This window comes from Tiliqua scincoides, chromosome 2 (assembly GCF_035046505.1).
Source record: "Tiliqua scincoides isolate rTilSci1 chromosome 2, rTilSci1.hap2, whole genome shotgun sequence".
NCBI lineage: Eukaryota > Metazoa > Chordata > Lepidosauria > Squamata > Scincidae > Tiliqua > Tiliqua scincoides.
The window spans coordinates 16,008,578-16,029,096 of NC_089822.1; the positions used below are offsets into that span (position 1 = coordinate 16,008,578).

The 20,519-nt window shown below is 42.7% G+C and overlaps 2 protein-coding genes across 6 annotated transcripts in view; one reads left to right on the plus strand and one right to left on the minus strand.

The window, feature by feature from the left end:
• The window catches only part of NIPBL (NIPBL cohesin loading factor), a 209,258-nt gene extending 195,357 nt beyond the window's left edge, over positions 1-13,901 (plus strand). Inside the window, exons 41-47 of one of the 3 annotated variants that reach the window (XM_066618315.1) lie at positions 1,644-1,751; positions 4,782-4,982; positions 5,630-5,776; positions 7,043-7,335; positions 7,629-7,803; positions 10,805-10,990; positions 11,537-13,901. In XM_066618315.1, the coding sequence (XP_066474412.1) occupies positions 1,644-1,751; positions 4,782-4,982; positions 5,630-5,776; positions 7,043-7,335; positions 7,629-7,803; positions 10,805-10,990; positions 11,537-11,902 (1,476 nt within the window). In that variant the 3' untranslated portion in view covers positions 11,903-13,901. Of the gene's footprint in view, positions 1-1,643; positions 1,752-4,781; positions 4,983-5,629; positions 5,777-7,042; positions 7,336-7,628; positions 7,804-10,804; positions 11,032-11,536 lie in introns of all 3 variants that reach the window. The other 2 variants (XM_066618317.1, XM_066618316.1) reach the window with 2 other exon arrangements.
• Positions 13,902-17,680: 3,779 nt separating this feature from the next.
• The window catches only part of CPLANE1 (ciliogenesis and planar polarity effector complex subunit 1), a 114,028-nt gene continuing 111,189 nt past the window's right edge, over positions 17,681-20,519 (minus strand). For all 3 annotated transcript variants that reach the window (XM_066615229.1, XM_066615227.1, XM_066615228.1), the window contains 2 exons: positions 19,719-19,879; positions 17,681-18,582 (listed from right to left, as the gene is read on the minus strand). In XM_066615229.1, coding sequence (XP_066471326.1) covers positions 18,442-18,582; positions 19,719-19,879 — 302 coding nt within the window. In that variant the 3' untranslated portion in view covers positions 17,681-18,441. The remainder of the gene's footprint in view (positions 18,583-19,718; positions 19,880-20,519) is intronic.

Sequence of the window (20,519 nt, forward strand, 5' to 3'; positions counted from 1 at the left end):
GAGGAGTGCTGGGTAGTGCCTGTGCCTGAGACCTTGGGAAGATACAGCCAGTCAGACAGTGCTGGGCTAGCTGTATCAACCTAAGGTTAAAGGACCTTAAGATACAATGTAGATTTATATATGTTCTGTCTTGTATGCCTGCTGCCTTTAGTTAAGTGAGCAAGCTCACTGTATAGAGGCACAGTTTATGTTCCACTGAACCAGAACTGTTGGACTTATCATACAGGCAGATATGGAGCAGTTAGCTGAATTCTGTAATTGATATAATCATCTGGTACTGTAGTGAAAAAAAGAGCTGTTTGCAAAACATGAATCATTTGTAGTGACCTTCTGTGATCTTCATTTCCTTTGTTCTCATGCCATGCTGAAAAGTATATCTGATTTCCTTTTGCTTTGTATTAGCATACCATCTCACTATAATACCCATTGTATATTGTGGTGTGCTATTTACTTGGCCACACCAAGCTAGTTACAGGAGTGATGTAGAACTTGAAATTCTGATGTATTACTTCAATTGGGTCCACTGCTCTTGGCAGACTTGCTTTTGTAGGCACAGAAAATTATTTCATGGCCTTTTGTTTCAACCTGCTGAAATGTGAATAAATGCATGCAATGAAATGATTTAAGATGTATTTCAAAATATTAGCAGCTTCAGATTTGAGAGGCTAGGGCTGGCTATGTACATGGTCTTATCTAGGTTAAATGTACAGTAGAAAGCAAGTAGTTTTTACAGTGCTAAGTGTCTAGGTAGCTTTGAATAATCCATTGGAGCTCTCTAACTTTAATAAAAATATGTTTGGTTAAAGGGCCTATTCACTTTTAACACTGTAATTACTGATATAATAACTGTTTGTGCTTAGAATTAAATAGCTAGTGAGTATTACCTGAATTATTGGAATATTGTTGTCATGCTTACATTATTTAATATGTGGCTTCCTTTAATAATCTTGTTTGTATATGTGTAAATCCAATCTTGTTATACACAGATTTTTTTTTAAAACACGAATTTGACTCAACATGAATGGTCTCTGCAAATGAGAAGGAACATGCTGATCCCTGGAGAAGGGGGAAAATAAAATTGTGGTTTAAAAAGCAGCTCCTCTCACTGCTGTAGAGAGGCAGTTGGCAAGCACCTCTCTCCCTTTGCCCTGAAGAGTGGAATGCAGAAGTAATTCAAAGCTTTCACATTCCATTCTTGTGAGTTACACAGATTCATTTCCAGTTGCCAGGGATGCATTTCCAGTTGCCAACTGAAATTCCAGGGATGCATTTCCAGTTGCCAGCTACCTCTCTGCAACAGCAAGAAAAGCCATTTTTAAACCATGATTGTAAAGGGACGCATTTTTAATTTTTTAAACTGCTTTTTTAAACATTTTTTTTTATCAGTGGGGAATCCCAGAACCAAACTCCCACAGATGCTGAGGCACAACTGTAGTTCCTCATAGATTGAGTTACGCAGTTTTTGCCTGTAGTGTGTGAGCTGTAGGGCACATTGCATCCAGAGACTACTACTTTTTAATGAACTTCAGGCTATATAGTGAATATAGCTAATCAGCTGTGTAGCTAATCAACTATGAAGAAAATACTTGGAGAAATTAGAGGCATATGTAACAAGCTCACAATAATGTTTATCTCTTTTCCAGTGTGTGCCATATTTAATAGCTATGGGCACAGATCCGGAGCCTTCTATGAGGAACAAAGCTGACCAGCAGCTGGTGGAGATAGACAAAAAATATGCTGGATTTATTCATGTATGTATACTTCCATTTAGTTTATTTTAAAAATGCCATGTTTTGTACTTGTCCTGTTTTTTAAAATGTGCACATTTAAAGTACCAGTCAAGGAGTACGTGGTGACAGGCATCAACCTGTATTCAGGATGAGGGGCATACAGTCATTTCTCATTATCCACTTGGGTACGGTTCCTGGAAAACCTAGTGGATACCAAACTAGCGGATGCCGAATCATTGAACCTGTAAGGGCGCAATCCTAACCAGCAGTTATGCCAGTATAGATGGCCCTGGAGAGTCGCAAACGTGCCGTAAAGCACTTTTACGCCTCCTTAGGTGGGAGCTGCGTCGGCACATTCAGATGCGCTGACGTGCGGACGGAGGTAGAAGCCTCCGCTGCGGCTCCCGCACCGCTGCTTGTGTCGGCGCGAGGGCGCCAACATAAGCGGCCAAGGTGGGCATGGTGGGGCGTGGAGAGGGAGCGTTACTGGGTGGGGGAGGGCGGGCCAGGGGGCGGGCGCACAGTGGGGGTTGGGACCTGGCGGTTACGCCGGATTCCAACCCGTGTCCCTGGGGCAAGTGGAGTGGCTTCAAGTCGCTCCACTCTCCTCGGACTTGCGCCACCTCTGGAGGTGGCGCAGGTCCAAGGAGACCCATAGGGACGTGCAGCCCTTACCTACGGGTAAGGGGAAGAGCTTCCCCTTGCCCATGGCTGAGCCGCTGCTCGCTGCAATTCCACGTTGGATGCAGCGCAAGCCTCCTGGCTTGCCTGCTCCAGCGCGGGTTAGGATTGCACCCTAATGGAGTTAGGTTCACCATACATTTTATGAACTTTATGATCCTGAATTATAGAAGTCTGTGGAGGTGGGCAATAGTGAGGGCTCATCAGCATCTCCAACATCTGATGTTTTCTCCTCTTACTGACTATCCCTTATCTTGTTGAAGGCTGCTGGCCCAACAAGACCTCAGAGTTCAACAGTGGAGAGGCGTTTGCTTCATCCTTCCTCTTCCACTTCTTATCTCTTTGCTCCTTCCCTGGGCTTGCCCCAGCCCCAGCCCCAGAGTAGCCCTGAGGTAGCCTTTCAGAGACCTCTTATCACCACGGTTGTGTTCAACTGGGGTACCTGAGTTGGTTTCCAAGATGGTGGTGCAAGTCTGGAAGTGGACAAAAATGTGTCTGACAGTTCTCCACAGGCCAATATCAGTGCCCGTTTGATGCAGAAAATTGACTCAATCCAGACAACTTTCTAAAAACTGAGGAGTATTCATAGATAATGAGAGATAGGTGGCAATTCTGTCCCTTGCATATAAAGAAAACAGATGCCTATACCATTTTGGCAACTACAACTGGAACAACTGAAGCAAAAGAAAGGTCTTCAGATATACAAACTGTAAAACCAGATGCATGCACAAAGATGCTTACAACCAAGAGTGTCAAAATTGTTCAGGCTACTTCTATACCAGCTTGAAACCTGAACTTTGGTTCAGACACCCTGATTACTTGAAGAATGTGAAGAAAGAGTGTTGATCTATCTCATTCAAAATAGGGCTTAAAAATCCTCAGATCTGTTGAGAGGGAAAATTTGCATTAGTAAGCAGGAACATATACATGTTCTTTGAATGCAGCTGAATTTTCTGTTAAGGCACATCCCCAATATGGAAGACCCTGTTATAGTACTTCAATTTCTGTCTTATACATTTGAGAACACCTAACAACATAAGGGCAGCATGGAGAGCTCTTGTCTTTAAAGTCGCAAAGAGTCGAACTCAACTGAATGGATAAAGAACAACAGACCAACTGCAACCCTAAAGAAATTACAAATGCCTCTCATTAGTGTCCCTTTGCTATCTTATTAGTTGTGCAAACCCATCAAAAGTAGGTGTGGAGAAAGCCCGCTTCAGTGCTTCTGAATTATTCCTTCTTTACCTGAACAAGGCATTATGCAGTATTGGCCAGCCAGTATCACTGCACAACCCACTAGTGTCCAAGATTCCCGTCGTGTATGAACTGCTAGGATAATGAAAGCCTTATGATTGTTTCTGGTAAACTTAGAGGTGATATAATGTTGCAGAAAGTGAAAAGACAGAGAAACAACAATTCAAGAATTTACATGGGGAATGGTGTCAGGGAAGGGGAGAGTGGTTGACATGGGGATATTCACATATCTCTTGATAGTGGCAGGGGGAATGCTATGTCTGCAGAGCCCATAGTTCTCTAGTGCTGAGAGACCATGTTGTGGGATCAGATTGAAAAAGTGGGTAAAGGAATTGACTGAAAGGAAAGTACTGAGTTAAAATTATATGACCAACGGGGGAGGGGCAGTCAAATTCTTTTTTGCTGTTAACACAAGGATTTGGACCACTTGAGATTAATAAGTCTGAAAGTTGTTTTTGGAGTGATTTGAATTATACATCCTGCATTGGATTACTCTCTGTCTTGTCCCTTTTTTTTTTCCTAAATATTCCTACATCTACTTGCTGTCTACCCTTTCTTTTCATAACCTGTTAAGCTCGGTTTCAGCTGTGCAGGTATACTGGCCAGGGTAGGGAGGAGGCTGAATAACTTTGTAATCTTTTGTTTTACTTAGAAATTTGCTTTATTCCTCTGTCCATCACAAAACTAGTGTAATTGCTTCCCACCCTAGAATTGTAGCTGTGAAAGACAGTATCTGCTATCAGCACTTTATACTGTGTATTATGCAGCTGCAGGTATAGCTTGTCCCGCTTGTATTCATTTGGTAGCAATTGGAAGCAGGAAGCTGAACTTCCTTGTGCATTGTACCCTGAAGAATAGATTTGTGCCATGTATCTTGGCCTTGAAAAATCATACAATAATAACTTTTCTGAATCCATCCTGCATATTGGCAAGTAGGGAGCATTTGTAGGTCTGGTATAAAATGAAGTGAATGTTTTGGAAACCATTTTGAAAAACCTGATGGGGGAAAATGGAAATGTGACAACTCTGAGCTCTAAAAAAAATCCTGTATAGCATTCTATTTCAGTATGTGTTAAGCAAAGTCAAGACTTAATTATAATACACTTTTATTTATAGATGAAAGCAGTGGCTGGTATGAAGATGTCTTACCAGGTACAACAGGCAATCAACACTTGCCCAAAAGTTCCTGTGAGGGGCTTTAGGCAGGATGAATCCAGTAGTGCTTTGTGCTCACACCTTTACTCCATGATCCGAGGGAATCGGCAACACCGACGCGCCTTTCTCATTTCCTTGCTTAACCTCTTTGATGACACAGCTGTGAGTGTACAATAAGCTTTCTATACTCTTGTACAGTGGGTTTGATGGAAAGATCTTGATAGCTAGTCATGCGTCTTAGAATAGCTTGAAAAACATCAGCATGTTGCCATATTTTTTTAAAGTACATTTCCTAGTCCTCGGTCTTGGATGGGGCTGGGTGGGATATATTGTTTTGAGAATTATCAGCTGCATTTTGAAGATATTTGCTTACCTACTTTCCCTTCTGGCAAGACTCAGTGCTGGATTCAGCAACATTTAAAGTTTACCCTAGATACAGGTCTGTGTTGGCAAGGCCTTGATGGCCTTGATGGATGTAGACTCTTGCTCTCCCTTTGTTCTTCCTGCTTGGGAGAAAGGAACTCGATTCAACTATAGTATTTCTTAGTTTCCCTCGTTCCTCTCAAATGTCTTCCATTGTGTCTGAATGGTTTCCTTTTTCTCTCTTGTTTTGGCCCAGTGCTTCTCTCGCTCCCCCCCCCCCCCCGTACCTTCATGTCTAACTAGAGAATAGGATCTCTTCTTGGCAGTGTCTCAGTACCTAAAATTTTGGGGCTGTGCTTACTCAGAACTTGGTTGGCATCTAAGAACTCAGAAATGCAGAACTTGTTCAGTGTATTTAAATATATTTTTCTTGTTTGCTTCCACAGAAAACAGAGGTGAATATGCTCTTGTATATAGCTGACAATCTAGCCTGTTTTCCTTACCAAACCCAGGAAGAGCCACTTTTTATAATGCACCATATAGACATCACACTATCAGTTTCTGGTAGTAACCTCCTCCAGTCATTTAAGGAAGTAAGTGAATTTATACTTATGCTATTTACACACTGTCAGTGATCAAGTTCAAAGTATGAAATTTGGTTTGCAACTCTCTATGTCTTGGGGTGGTTTTGCTTCTAGTATATATAAAGGTGGTCAGAAACATGATGCTGCCTCTCCAGCACCCTGGAAAGACAGGCTGTGGGAAACATTGTATTCCCCCTTAAGTGGAGTGGTGACCTGGTAGCTATGGCAGGGCAAAGATTTCCATCTGCTCTTGTAAAATATACCATGTTTCTACATTTTCCTTGGTAACTGTAGTGTTCAGTTTCAGTTGCTTTACTTTAACCCTCTAATGTTAAATGTTCATCATATCAGAGTTGTATCATCATCATCATCATCATCATCATCATCATCATCATCATCATCATCATCATCATCATCTATACAATTTTAACTAAAAGTAATGCACAGTGTTGTTCACCATTGGGTGATTATCCCCATTAATCTTTCAGAATAGTTAACATTATTTCTAATATTCCCTTCTAAAATATTTAGTATTTAATATTAAGAATCATAAATTTGGGGCAGGCAGCTCTTATAACAATAAGTTACTGCGATTATATATTTTAGATGCCCTTCACACATGCTCTTGGCAGAGTAGAAGCCACTCCATAAAATGTTATCCTACGCTGCAGTGGTGCACATGTAACATATTGCATCAGTCTTTTCCATGGAATTGGCACCTGTAGGGAATGATTGCAGTTGGGCCTGCTGGTATTGCATGTTCACATGTGATCATAAGAATGTGAACATACTACAATAGAAGCAAATCTCATGCAGCTGAGATGGCCCATAAGGGGAGCCTAATTTTATTGGACAATACTTTTGTTTTTCAAAAATTGCCATCAAGAGCTTCACTATACTTTCAGAAACATATTTATAAGACAGTGAACCACTTGGGAAACTTTGAAGAGATACCAGATTCTCTCCCAATTACCATACAAGTAAGAGTAGCTACCACTGAACTGATATATTGCAACAGTAGAAGAGATTGCTAATGATCCAAGCTGAACACTTTTTGTTTTTGTGAATTAATATATTATCAGTCAAAAAATTAATGGTTTGGAAGTTGCATTTCATGCAAATGTACTTTCCTGAAATTTCTGAATCTCCCAGGGAATTGATGTTTCAATCTTGTGAATGATTAAGCCTTGTAGAATGGTCTTCACCTCACTTTCTGAGAGGTGCACTGTGGCACTTCCTTTTCTTCTAAAGCACTTGTTTCATCCTCCCTTTCAGTCTATGGTGAAATATAAAAAAGAGAGGAAGCCTTCATCTGATGAAGAGAGTGAGAGTGAAAGTAACAGCGAGAGTGACAGTGACAGTGAAGAGGAAACTCACAAACCTCGAAAGTTACGAAAACGTGCAAATTCAGATTCAGATTCTGATGAAGAGAATGATATAAATGCTGTCATGAAATGTTTGCCTGACAATTCAGCCCCTCTGATTGAATTTGCAAATGTCTCCCAGGGTATATTATTGCTTCTGATGTTAAAACAGCATTTAAAGAACCTCTGTGGATTTTCTGATAGGTAAGAATCATTTACAGTTTTGCTTGTTCCATTTTGTAGCCCCCTTAATTCTACATTCCCAAGACTTTGAGGAGGAGGCATTGACCTCTTTAAGATTTAACCACATTTCTGTATTACGCAGACAATTTGTTGAGCAAAATCTAGTGTGGTGTTAAAGTTAAAATCCCATTTCTATAATACTAACAGTTCAGACATGAATTAATGAATTCTAGTTACTTCTGTTGTAGTTGTCAAAGAAAGTGGACCAGTTGTCCTATTTTCTAAGCATATTTTTTTTTGTTTTTCCAATATAGTAAAATTCAGAAATACTCTCCCTCTGAATCAGCGAAGGTGTATGATAAAGCGATAAACAGGAAAACAGGAATTCACTTCCATCCAAAACAGACGCTGGACTTCCTTCGAAATGATATGGCTAGTTCCAAGCTCACAGAAGAAGTGAAGAGGAGTATAGTCAAACAGTACTTAGATGTAAGTATTGAGAAACTGCAGAATTTTGACCCTTACCATTATAAAAGGGTTTGAACTGTCTTGTGAAGGTGGCAAATAAGGCATGGGGGTCAACATGCTGAGGGCAGCAGTGTGGAGCCATGGTGACACCCACATTTAAACATGATTGGATAAGCTGCAGGTAATATCATGTCCCTTAAATCCCTGCTGGTAGAACCTGAAGTACTTAAACTGTGTCAAATTCTATGTCAGTGCCTTATATGTGAAGTCAGACCATTGGTCTGTCTTTCCTAGTATTGTCCACTCTAGAGTCTCTACTCTACCTGTATCTCCAAAGAGCCGCTATAACTCAGAGACTCAGCCAGTTCCTGCTGCCTAAGAAGCTTTTGCTGGAGGTTCCAGATACCAAATCTGGGCTTTCTGCATTCAAAGGATTACTCTTCCACTGAGCTGCACACCTCCTCCTTTAGGGGTTCCCAGATCCCAGCCCTGGGGCCACTTGTGGCCCTTGAGGCCTCTCAATGTGGCCCTCAGGGAGCCCCCAGTCTCCAATGAGCCTCTGGCCCTCCGGAGATTTGTTTGAGCCTATACTAGCTCGATGCAACTGCTCTCAGAGGGAGTGCGACTGTTTGACCTCTCGTGTGAGCTGTGGGATGAGGGCTCCCTCCACTGCTTGTTGTTTCATGTCTGTGATGCAGTAGCGGCAGCAAAGGAAAGGCCAGTGTTGCTTTGTGCAAGACCTTTTATAGGCCATGAGCTATTGCAAGACCTTCATTCATTCATATAAATTCATCTTTAATATATTCATTTATGTAAACTTATGTAAACTAATTCAAATTTTAAATGTAAATTAATTATTTTTTCCCCGGCCCCCAACACAGTGTCAGAGAGACGATGTGGCCCTCCTGCCAAAAACTTTGGACACCCCTGCTTTAGACTAATAAAAATGAGAGGAAAACAAGCTAATTTTATGTGATAAAGCCTGTAACCCTTGCAACCCATGTGTCAATCTATTGGAGGCCATGTATAACGAGAAAAGATTTAAAAGTTCTTCAGTTTCCCAAATTATGCATGGAACAGATAGTGGGATGTTCTTTTTCCTCTCACACAACACCAGAACCAGAGGTTCGAGAGAATTAGAACAGACAAAATAAAATATTTCTTTCCTGTGATTAGCCTGTGGAACTCCTTGCCAGAGGATGTGGTGATGGAATCTGGCATAGATGCCTTTAAAAGGGGGTTAGACAATTTTATGGAAGAAAATTCCATCACAGGTTACAAGCCATGATAGGTATACCTCCTGGTTCTAGAAGTAGGCTATATCTTTATGTCAGATACAAGGGAATTGCCACAGGATGCAGATATTTTGTTATCTGCAGTGCTCCCTGAGGCATCTGGTGTGCCATTGTAAGATAAAGGAAGCTGGACAAGATGCGCCTTTTGCCTGATCCAGCAGGGCTTATCTTATGTTCCAGATATAAAGGTGATTTCTGTTGCACAGTGTCATATCAAGGATTTTTTCCAGTGATCTCTTCCGTCATCTACTTTGTTGACTAGCTGAAAGCTGCTGGAAAACTGAGGAATAGTTAACTGTTTCTTAGTTACTTATTTTTGTTGAGTGCTAACAAGTTCATTTAGAGCCTAATCCTAAAGTCTCAAAGGCTGGTGGTACAAGTGTACTGCTGGTGCTGGGTATCACAAATGTGCCATAAAGCACATTTGCAGCACCCAGGGAGATGGGAGTGCCAACATGGACCCAGTGCCAGTTGGCAGTGGGCCTAGTGCCAAGAGGGCACCCATAATGAGCCACCAAGGGTAAGTAGCACTGCTGGGCAGCAGTGTGGCTTTTCTAGGTGGGGTGAGGTGTTCTGGGGCAGTGGGAGGGTAGAACAGGGGGAGGGACTGAGCTGGGAAGGCGGTGGGACCGATGGAGGCTTCTAAAATCTACTCTGGCAAAATAACTTCTGCAGACTTGAGTAGCCCCATTGCAGGGGTCAGGGCTTTACTCTGTAAAGGGAACAACAGCCCAATCCTAACAAGCAGCCCAAACCATGAGGGCTGCCGCCGAATCCAGCACCTCCCGCACTACCGCGGGAGGCACCTCGGGAGTAGGGGACATTCGTCCCCTTCCCCCGGGTAAGGGAGGCAGCCCCGGAATGGGGCTAATCACTTTAGTGGCGCCCTTTGGGCGCTGCTAAACTAAAGGCACTCGTGTAAGGCACACAGCCTTCATGAGCGCCAAGGATCCTGCGGAGCAGAACTCTGCGGTTCCTCCTCCCGTCCACCCCCCAGCATGCCTCTGGCACGTCCCCCTCTCTGCGTCACACCGGTGTCCCGGCCCCCTCCCCGCGACACACAGGCCTCCCCCCTCCCCGGAATGCCCCCGCCCCCATTTGCCTTTCCGCAGCCTGGTGGTCGCAAGCGCCACGGAATGCAAGTGCCCGCCAGGTGGTGGCTCACCGCCGGGCAAAGCTGAGCCACCTCCAGCAGGAGCCCAGCAGTAAGCCCCGCAAACGTGCCTTACGGCATGTTTGTGACTGTGGTCCATGGCACGGCGTGGACCACAGGATTGGGCTCTAAAAGTCCCTTTCCCCTGAGGAGACCTCCAGCAGCCTCCCTGGCCCTGCTGGATACAGTGGTAGCCATCTTTGTGCCACTGTAACTGACAGTGCCAGGGAAGATAGGACTTTTCTGGGCTCAGAAAAGATTTGCCAGATGCGTGGGAGGGCACCAAGATGCAGGTCTTGTGTTGTCTTGTGTGCTCCCTGAGGCATCTGGGTGGCTACTCTGAAATACAGGAAGCTGGACTAGATGGGCCTTTGGCTTGATCCAGCAGGGCTCTACTTAGGTTCGTATGGGCTGTCGATGAAGAAAACAGAATGCATGTCTCTTACCTGTACCATAAGCTACTATTTTCAGTGTTAGTCCAAACCAAAAAAGAAGTCTGCATGCGACCTTGCTGTAGCCATTTGTTGACTCCTCTTATGTGGCATCTAATCTAATTTCCAATGTCTTTTCTTAGTTCAAACTTCTTATGGAACACTTGGATCCTGATGAAGAGGAAGAGGATGGGGAAGTGTCAGCTAGCACAAATGCTCGCAACAAAGCAATTACCTCGCTGCTTGGAGGAGGCAGCCCTAAAAACAATGCAGCTGAGACAGAGGATGATGAGAGTGATGGGGAGGATAGAGGAGGAGGCACTTCAGGGGTGAGGCGGAGGAGGAGTCAACGTATTTCGCAGCGTATTACGTAAAATGATTTTTCTGTGCTTATAAATGTCAGTCTCTGATAAAATGTACACTCAGTAATGTAATCCATATGAAAAAAAACATTTTGTAGATAGAAATTCTTAATCGTTTATACAACTTTTGTAGAAAGTTTTAACAAAAAACACAATAAAAACATAGCAGAAGAGATTTTATCTAGCATAAAAAAGTTAATTTTCCTTTGGAATGTACTGTGTGTATCCTTTTTATTGTTGCCAAGTTTTTATGTAGCTTTATGATTCATTTGTACATATAATTTTATATATCAATAAGAGTTAAGACACGGGTACAAATTAAAATATGTGATTTTGCAAGGATGTGTTAACCCCTTGGCGCTGGCGGTCGCGGTGCGTCTCATTGCCGGCAATGGAATGTGTGCCGGGAAATCCCCACTCCCGGCGTCAAGGGATTAAAAGCAATAAAAGCAATAATTTCACTCAAGTTCTTTTGTGTAACACTTGGTCTTTTTTCCCCTCCCAATGTTTTAGTCATTGAGAAGGTCAAAACGAAATTCAGACTCTACAGAGTTGGCAGCACAGATGAATGAAAGTGTTGATGTCATGGATGTCATCGCTATTTGCTGTCCAAAGTACAAAGATCGACCACAAATTGCAAGAGTAGTACAGAAAACCAGCAATGGCTTCAGTGTTCAGTGGATGGCGGGCTCCTACAGTGGCTCCTGGACTGAGGCTAAGCGCCGCGATGGCCGCAAACTGGTGCCTTGGGTAGACACTATTAAAGAGTCAGACATTATTTACAAAAAAATTGCTCTAACGAGTGCTAATAAGCTGACTAATAAAGTGGTTCAGACTTTACGATCGCTGTATGCCGCCAAGGATGGAACTTCCAGCTAATGCATTTGTACATGCAGCCAAATTTTACAGGAAATGAAATAACAGAAAAAAAAACTTGAAATACCAACTTTCTGGCAAAAAAAAATCAATTTAATGAAGAGTAAGAATGACACCTGGGATGCAGGAAACAGAAGGAAATGTTTGGTAAACATTTTTGTGGGAGCTTCCTTCGCTGTTGTGCAGCAGAAACTTCTCAGTTCATTTTTACTCCCACTGTATAATAGTTTAACAAAAATTGTTTATATCTTGGAAAAAAACCTTTCTGTTTAAAAAAAAATAAACAAGTGAATGTTGGAAATTAGTCTGTCAATGTTCTTAATAAAGTGTTCTTGGAGTTTAACCTAGCAGCGGATGGCTTTCTTTAGCTTAGCCCAGTTTCCAGGGAAGCATTGTTTTTCCAGGCTGTAAAATGGCAGAATCTCCTGGATATATAATTTATTCTGTTGGGGGAAAAAAAGCATGCAGTATCTATGACCTATCTGCAGGAGGAGTTTTTGTAAATGTAGATTTTGATGTATTAGGTCACCCTGAAATAATACAAGAAAAGGGATCCCCAGCAAATCTGGTGGAACGAATACTGCAATAAATTTTTTTACTTCTCTTTGTTACTTGTCTGTTTCCATTTGAATTTCTTATTGTAAAGATCTGTTTAAATCCATTTATATTATTTTGCAGTCTTTTATGTAAAATTTACTATATCAGTGGTTTTCAAAGCAAGACATAAATATTGTTTATACAGTTTGTATAGGCTGACTTCTGAATAATTGGTATCTTTTATTTTTATCCCTTAAAAGGGTGTAAAACACGTTAACTCCAGGGTTTTATTGTATCCTGCAATATTTAGTATTAACTATATATGATTTAGCACTGTGCCAAACACATTTTCAAGAGTACATTTTGATATAAAAAGAAACTATAGTTTATGCCTTGTATGCTTCAATTTCTTTCTCATACTGTCCATATTGGCAACATTGAAAACTTGGGGGGGGGGGAAAGCAACTATTGATCTATTTTGAATAACTAGTCATGTATGTGTTTCACTTGTTTAGGGCATCAGAGTACTTTGCAGCAAGAACAGTGGCTGTGAATTGGGAGCAGCAATTGCTCATCTGGATCCAGTTGCTGGCTGTGTCTCCAGAGTGAAAAGCACTTGCTGCACTCTTGATGTTCTTCCTGGATCACAGCCAGGGGCTGCAAATGACAGAAGCGTGAATGAATTTGTAATTGATAGTGATGTAACATTCTTCAGAAATGATTTTTTTAAAGCTGGGTGGGGGGAACACTGGGTTGTATTGCAGACAGGCTTTTTAATTACTTGAAATCTGTTTTCACCTTTTATACACTGAAAATGCTATTTTAAACAAACTCTGGAGTGCTTGCCTCAATGTATGCGTCACAAGCCTTCCATAAGCTATTTCGCTCTGGATAGTGACATAATGATTTTTGCATAATGGCGTAAGCAGAAGAAAACATATAATAGAGCACTCTTTTAAAGCCTTTTGTATTCCAAGCTTATTTAAAGGCGGGTGTTCATCAGACATATTTTGGATGCATTTATTTTCTTCTATAAAGTTAATATATGATGGGATGTGCTTTTTATTACGTTAGAATACAGAACATTAGTGTGTTACTTGATCAATGACGAATAGTAACACAATTTGCAATCGTTTACTTGTACAGAATTCACAAATTAAACTGACATGACTAATAATTTTGCAGCATCTATTTAATAATCGTTTGAAGTATTTTCCGTTTATTCTTCCTTCTTTATCTTAACTGTGTGTTGCTGCAAGTATTTCTAGGGCAAAATCTGCCTACGGTGAAAAAAACCAAGCTTATGTGTTCACTTATCTGTTCATAGTGACTTGTTTGCACTCTAAATGCTTACAAATTGGTTTATTCTAATAGCTTCCTCTGTAGAACTGAGAGTGATTTGATTTCAAATCATCTGCTTCCTATTGTCAAGAAATCTCAGTATTTATTTTCTGTGCTGTTGTTGTGGAATACAACTAAGGGAAATGTTTGAAATGTCTTAGCAATCTGTTCTCATTGCCAAAGTAGATCTGTTGCTTACCTTGGTTGTCCCAGGATACATTTTATTTAAATGTAATTTATTTAAACCTTGTAAATTTTGACAAAAACCCAAATAGAATGGTTCTGCCTGTAAAAGAAAGTTCTCAAGGGGTTGGTGGCAGTGGTAGGAGACCTCTGGAGACTGCTGGAGACCTCTCTGGAATCTTGCTTAGAGTCTTTGAGACACTCCCCTAGTGTATCCTACTTATTCTTATTCCGTATGTAAATGAAGCTGTTTTGTAAGAACACTCAAGTCTGCAGCAATGTACCTTCAGGACATTTATGACATCCAGGCTGACCTCTCTTTGTACATACTGCCTATGTCTTGTGATCTTGGTGCTTGCTTTGGATCTGGCCTTGGGGAAGAACTGGATGTAGGTAAACCTCATTCAAGACAAGATTGAAATAATCATTGCCATATGGACATCAAAGATTAGGCAAAAAAAAGCCCTGACCATGCTATATGTGTACCATGTCCAGGGAAAAATACAGCCCTCTAAATTGTATGTAGTGTGGAGAGGCTGGAAAACATTCTCCCTCTGCCCAGTTCACAAACTGCATGGATTCATACTGAATCTGGAAATAGCAGCTGAAAGGGAGAGGGGATGGGTGTAAAATAAATGCAGTTGTTCCGTTTTCTCCCTTGCCAGAGATGTCAGGCTGCTGCCACAGACCAGCTGAGGCAGCAAGAGAAGGCCAATGAAGATAAAGATCATATCCCTCTTACTGGCTTCCTAGTGGCCTGCATTAGAATCCTATGGCATAGTTCAACCTCATGCGGTTTGTACTCCATTTCAGGACCTAGCAGAGAGCACTTCTTGCTCCTGCCTGATAATGCAGGAGGCAATGGCAGAAGAAAGACCTCAGTGGTGAAGAGATTCTGACTGCAGCCTGAAGCCTTGGAACAAGTTCCTAAGAATCTCATACAGCATGGAGATTATGGTTTGGAAAGAAAAATTGATTTTCATAACTACTAAAGTTTCAAGCTGTTACTGGGGGCAGATGTCCTGAGAAAGATTCAGAATCATCGAGCTTGAGGTGAAGGTACAAAAGCTCTTTCTTTGGATTACAATTAAACTACACCATCCACAACAGGAGTGATACACTTATAGCCCAATCCTATCCTTTCCCACCACTCACTAATGCAGTGGCACCAAAGTGACTCCCACTGCATCCTATGGTGGAGGGGCAGTTGCAGAGGTAACATCTGGGTAAAGGAACAATTATTTCAGCCCCACCCACTGCAATGGTCCTGGAATGCTGCCACCTCATCTGACAGCACTCCTAAAATTGCTACCCGCGTAGCGATGTGCGTTCTGTTGGCAGAAATTTAAAGAAAGCTTGCAGCAAACTGCAGCCTTCGGGGAAGGAGTAGCTGGGCTGCACATGGAGGATGTATTTTCAAGATATTTGTTTCAGTTTATTCTCCTATTTGTGCCTCTTAACATAAGAACAGCCTCACTGGATCAGGCCATAGGCCCATCTAGTCCAGCTTCCTGTATCTCACAGCGGCCTACCAAATGCCCCAGGGAGCACACCAGATAACAAGAGATCTGCATCCTGGTGCCCTCCCTTGCATCTGACATAGCCCATTTCTGAAATCAGGAGGTTGCACATATACATCATGGCTTGCAACCTGTAATGGATTTTTCCTCCAGAAATTTGTCTAATTCCCTTTTAAAGGCACCTAGGCCAGGTCCATCACCACATTCTGTGGCTGAGTAAAGCCACAGATCTTGGCTGTCTGTGAGGGAGCAGTGTTTTAAAGATCCATACTGCCCCTCTGAGGCATAGCTGCTTTTTTTTTTTTCCTCAGGTGGGGTACCAAAAAGTTTGGGGATCCCTGACCTAATCCATGGCCACTAAACTATAATTAGTAGGGCTTCAACCAATACAGCATACTCCATGCAACAGTTTAGAAACGGAGGTAAAACAAAAATTGACAATAGTAATAGGCTTGTTGGTCATAGACATAAGGGGGGCCCTGTATTTCCAGATCCCATATCCATGGATTGGGTCTGTGCCCCCCCATGCCTTCTCCGGAGCCAAGTCCTCTAAGCTCAGCAAAGGCCACAGATGTCCATCCATGGAGTTCTACAGCTCAAAACGTGACTTCTACCAGAAGTGATGCTTTTAATGCCTTTTAAGACATTTAACATCACTTCTGGTTTTACAGAGAACTATGAGCCCCACAGAGCCTGTGGATGGACATCTGCGGCCTCTGCTGAGCACAGTGGCCCTTCCAGAGGGCAGGGGAGCTGGGCTCACCTCTGGAGAGTGAACATGGGGATGGGTGTTTGCCATATCCATGATGTTCCGGAACCTGTACTATCTTGAAGATGGCTGAAGACGTGTTGTGCTTTACAGCATTATTGTCAATTCTGGGTAAAGTCCTCAACAAGATAGTAGTAAAGGCAGTCTGCAATCTAGTTTATTAGCTAGAGAACAGCAGTCTCCTCACTATGGAACTGCTGTGTTTAAAAAAGAAAAAAGCCTGAATTCTTACCTGTGAAGTTTGAAGAGCTTGGGCTGTAAGTGTGCTTGGCAGTGGCTTTGCATCCTCCTTACCCTTGGGCCTGTACTGCTTCCACCACCAGTCCTTGAATCTACTCCAAGATAACTGCTCCTGATGCTCCCACTGGAGTGGAAGTGCTTGCCATGAATTAGCCTGGGCAGTTGTAGGGACACCCTGCAGCCTGCATACTTGCCATAGGGCACTGTGGTCAGTCTCTTCCCATGCTCACACCAGGCAGCTGCTTCCACTGCCCGTTGCTCCAGCAGGCGCTGTGCCCCAATTTCCAACCTTACCATTGCATACCACAGCCTCCTTTTTTGTGCCTGATCTCTGCAGTAATTCAGGCCAGGCCCTGGAAATTAGGGTGCACAGCCTTTTTGGGCATGTGGAGTGGAAGCAGCTGCCTGGTGTGAGTTGAGTCTCCAAACACTGGCTGGCAGCAGATAGCAGCTGGCTATCACAGGTAGCACAATCCATCAATAAATAGAATTTAGGAGAAGCTATAGCTCTGTGGAAGAACATGTGTGTTGCATACTGTAGATTCCTCAGTTCTCAGCATCTCCAGGTAAGGAAAAATTCCTGTCTGAAATCTTAGAACACCTGCTGCCTGTCAGCATCAGTAACGCTGATCTAGATGGACCAATGGCAGCTTTATATGTTCCTAAGATATCTGTTGAAGGCCAGTCTATACATTTTAACTTGTATGCAATTGGATGGTACTTGGAGCAGGATCCTTTTCTTCCAGAGTTGTGTTTTATAGTGAATTCCCTGTTCCATGTCCTTCAGGAACTAGCTTATCTTCTGTGTATCATAGATGACTAGAGGCCATTGCATTGCTGCAGGCACTAGGAAAGCATTAGAAATCTAATTGCTAGGGCAGAGGACTTTCTGGTTACCTTGGCACTACCTATAGGGTAGGTTCAGTGGAGCAGAAAATCTCATGGAATTTTTGGATTAAAAAAAAGTTTAAAGAGGCTAATGCAGTCTGAAATACTCCAGTGCCCCAGGAGTTTCCCTCCCAGGTAATTAAAGTAACCTTCAGGGTGCAAGTAAACCCCATTACATTTAGTGGGAGTCTTGCCAGTGACTTCAACAAAAGCTGAATGGCACCATTAGAAGTTTATTCTTGGGCATCACTGTCATACTATCCAACACAGCCAGACACCCTTTGCAAAAACACTGCACAAAAATAAGAGTACCAACATTTTATTGCATTCAAACTATTTGAACAGTATACAATAATTCAGAATTTTAGGAACAGTTACCTTTTTAGTTCTTAAATTAATGTGCAAATCTGACCATTTAAATGATGAACTTCAGTACACCAAGGGCCCAGTCAGCTGATGCAGCCATGCCAATAGGGTGCATATTGCATCCTGTGCTAGAGGGGTAGTCATGGAGACCTCCTCAAGGTGACATTTGTTCTCTTGGGGCTGCATCAGAACTGGAAAGTTGGATAGCACTGAGTACTAAGTCCCCTACTTTAAGGAGAGGTTGCCAGAGGTTCTTCTGTACTTGAAATTGACATGCTATCCCACCTATGCAGAAGCACCAGTAAAGGATGTCCTGTGTCTGCTGAAAGTGCCAACACAGGCCTCTGTAACTTGGATGTCTCTAATGGGGGAGCATATGTATTGCTTTCAGAAATAAATAATATCCCCAGACTTTTGCTTGCCAGATTTATTTCAGTTCTGTATGTTTGGAGAGGCCTAAGCACACTTTTATTACTCTGAGTTCCACTATTTGGCTTTTATACATTGAACCCAGATTACTTCTTTGAAAAGAAGAGGTGTGATTTTGCTGCACTAGCATGTCTGATGCAGAATTTCCAGTAGGATGGTGCCTCGTGCTTAATGCGAACTTGGCTGTACATTTCCCTAAAATTTAACTGGTGGTGGTTTTCACTAATCACATTAAGCCTACAGTGCAGAAGAACCCAGATACTGGGGGATTATTTTTCTTCCAAGTTTGCTACCATGGCTTCCACTGCATTCCAGTCCAGTTTGCTGAGGATGCTGCTGGTACTTTCAGACACACTGTCAGCATTACAGAGACTAGCAACAGAGTAACCATTTTCTTGAGGGAAAGACTCCTGTGGAGAAAAGAGAAGGTACAAAATGACAGATTAGGTAGAGGTGCTCTTTACTGGCCAGTCTAAGATCCTGCAAGCCTTTGTTCCATATGGGCTAGGACAAACCAAACTTTACTGTGATGCCTCTAGGAATAAATAATCCATCCTTGCCGTCCTGGGTGCTCTTTGGAAAGAAAGGTGGATTACAAGTCCAATAAATAAATAAATAAATCCTCCCCATACACTCTAATGTCCTGAGCCTACTTTTTTGCTTCCAGTCACACATGCATGTCACTAGAATTGTTTTAGGAACACAGCACTGACCAATCAGGCTTTCTGAGAGGACTCTCAGAGTGAATGCCAGAAGCTTGTGACAGGCTCACCTGTTGGATCAGGCAGCAGAGCCACTGTTTTGCAATAACTTCTCCAAAGAAGGAGCTGACCTTGTTTTCTCTGACTGGTGCCAGTGAAGCAGTCTCCTGTGATCCCCTTTAGAGCTAACTCTTATTCATTCTTTCCTTTCACCCTGCTCAGAATCAGCAGAGGGAAAAGACCCCACATGATGGGGTGGGGAATGCAGCACATGGCTATCTGCTGCTCCTCACTCTGGCTCCAGCCCCTGTAAGCTGGGCTGGCAGAGGCTCAGCCCTTTTGTACCATGGTTCCAGGGCCACTCTGACTCATCACTTTGCAGCTTGGCTGCTGAGTTCAACTGCCTCCCTTCCTAGCACAGCAGGCAGGCTGGTCGATATCTGGACTCTCCTCCTCACACCAAGGTGTTATGGTGGATGCAGGCAACATTTCAGGGAATGGCCCAAATTGGTAGGCACTCAAGACTACAGATATTGGCTTTGACTGATATAGGCCATTATGTTTTTCAGGGAGTTGCCTCTCGCCCCTTTCCCAGAAATGGTTATTATTAATGTTTATATACCGCTTTGCAATAAAAAAGGGCACAAACACATTTACAGAGAAAATCAAATAACCAAATAGAGATAAACAAGTGTTGCCTTTTACTCAAGGTTCATCAGCCTGATGCTACCTTGGCATCAGCCCTGTCAACGATAACCTGATCAGGGTCATTTACTCTGTGTGCACCCAGAACCACAAACACACATATGCTGGACAACAACCAGAAGTCTAATTCTGACCCTTACTTCAAAATGGGAATTATAACTTCCATGCAGTATCTGCTGAACCTCATCAGGCACACTCCAAACGCTCATTGCATCTTCTCCACTCTCTTCGTTTGCCTGAGTTGTTGCGTCAGTGGTTGGGAGCCAGCTCTGACTTGCCGAGCCTCTTGTTTGATCAGAAACTGCAAGAAAACACATTGGTGCTATATTTGCAGGCCGTTTACTTCTACCCAACTTCCTTGGCCAAACATCCACAGGTTCAGCATTCCCTGCAGGGCAGGTTTGCTTGTGTTAAAAGGCTGATCTGAATTCTTAAGATGTGTTCTCAGTCTGTTCATTGTGCTACAGGCACCTCAGTTATGGCACACATCAGGGCAGAGTGCTTTCTGCTTGTGGTTCAAGGTAATTATGGATTAACATATGATCATCTATGAAGAATGACTACACTGGTCTACAATTGTGCCTGTGTATGGACCATCTGGCTTCCCCACCATACTAACTTCCTTCTCAATACAGGTCCCACTCCATAAAAGCTCTGCCCCACCCGCCCTGCTGCTACCACACAGCCCCCTTCTAAGCATGCTGAGAGCTGACAGTGACAATTGTTATCAGTTATGTCAATAAGCAGCTGGCTCCAAATACGGTTTTCCAAAGTACTCCGTTGCAATACAACATTTCCCTCTAAAATTCTTCTGCAGGCTGGAATGGAAAATGAGATTCTGCACACACAAAGAGGATGGTTTTTCAACATGTCAAATTTTTAGTTAAACTTCTAGACAACAATTACTCCTTACACAGAGGAAACCACACACCCCCAGGCTC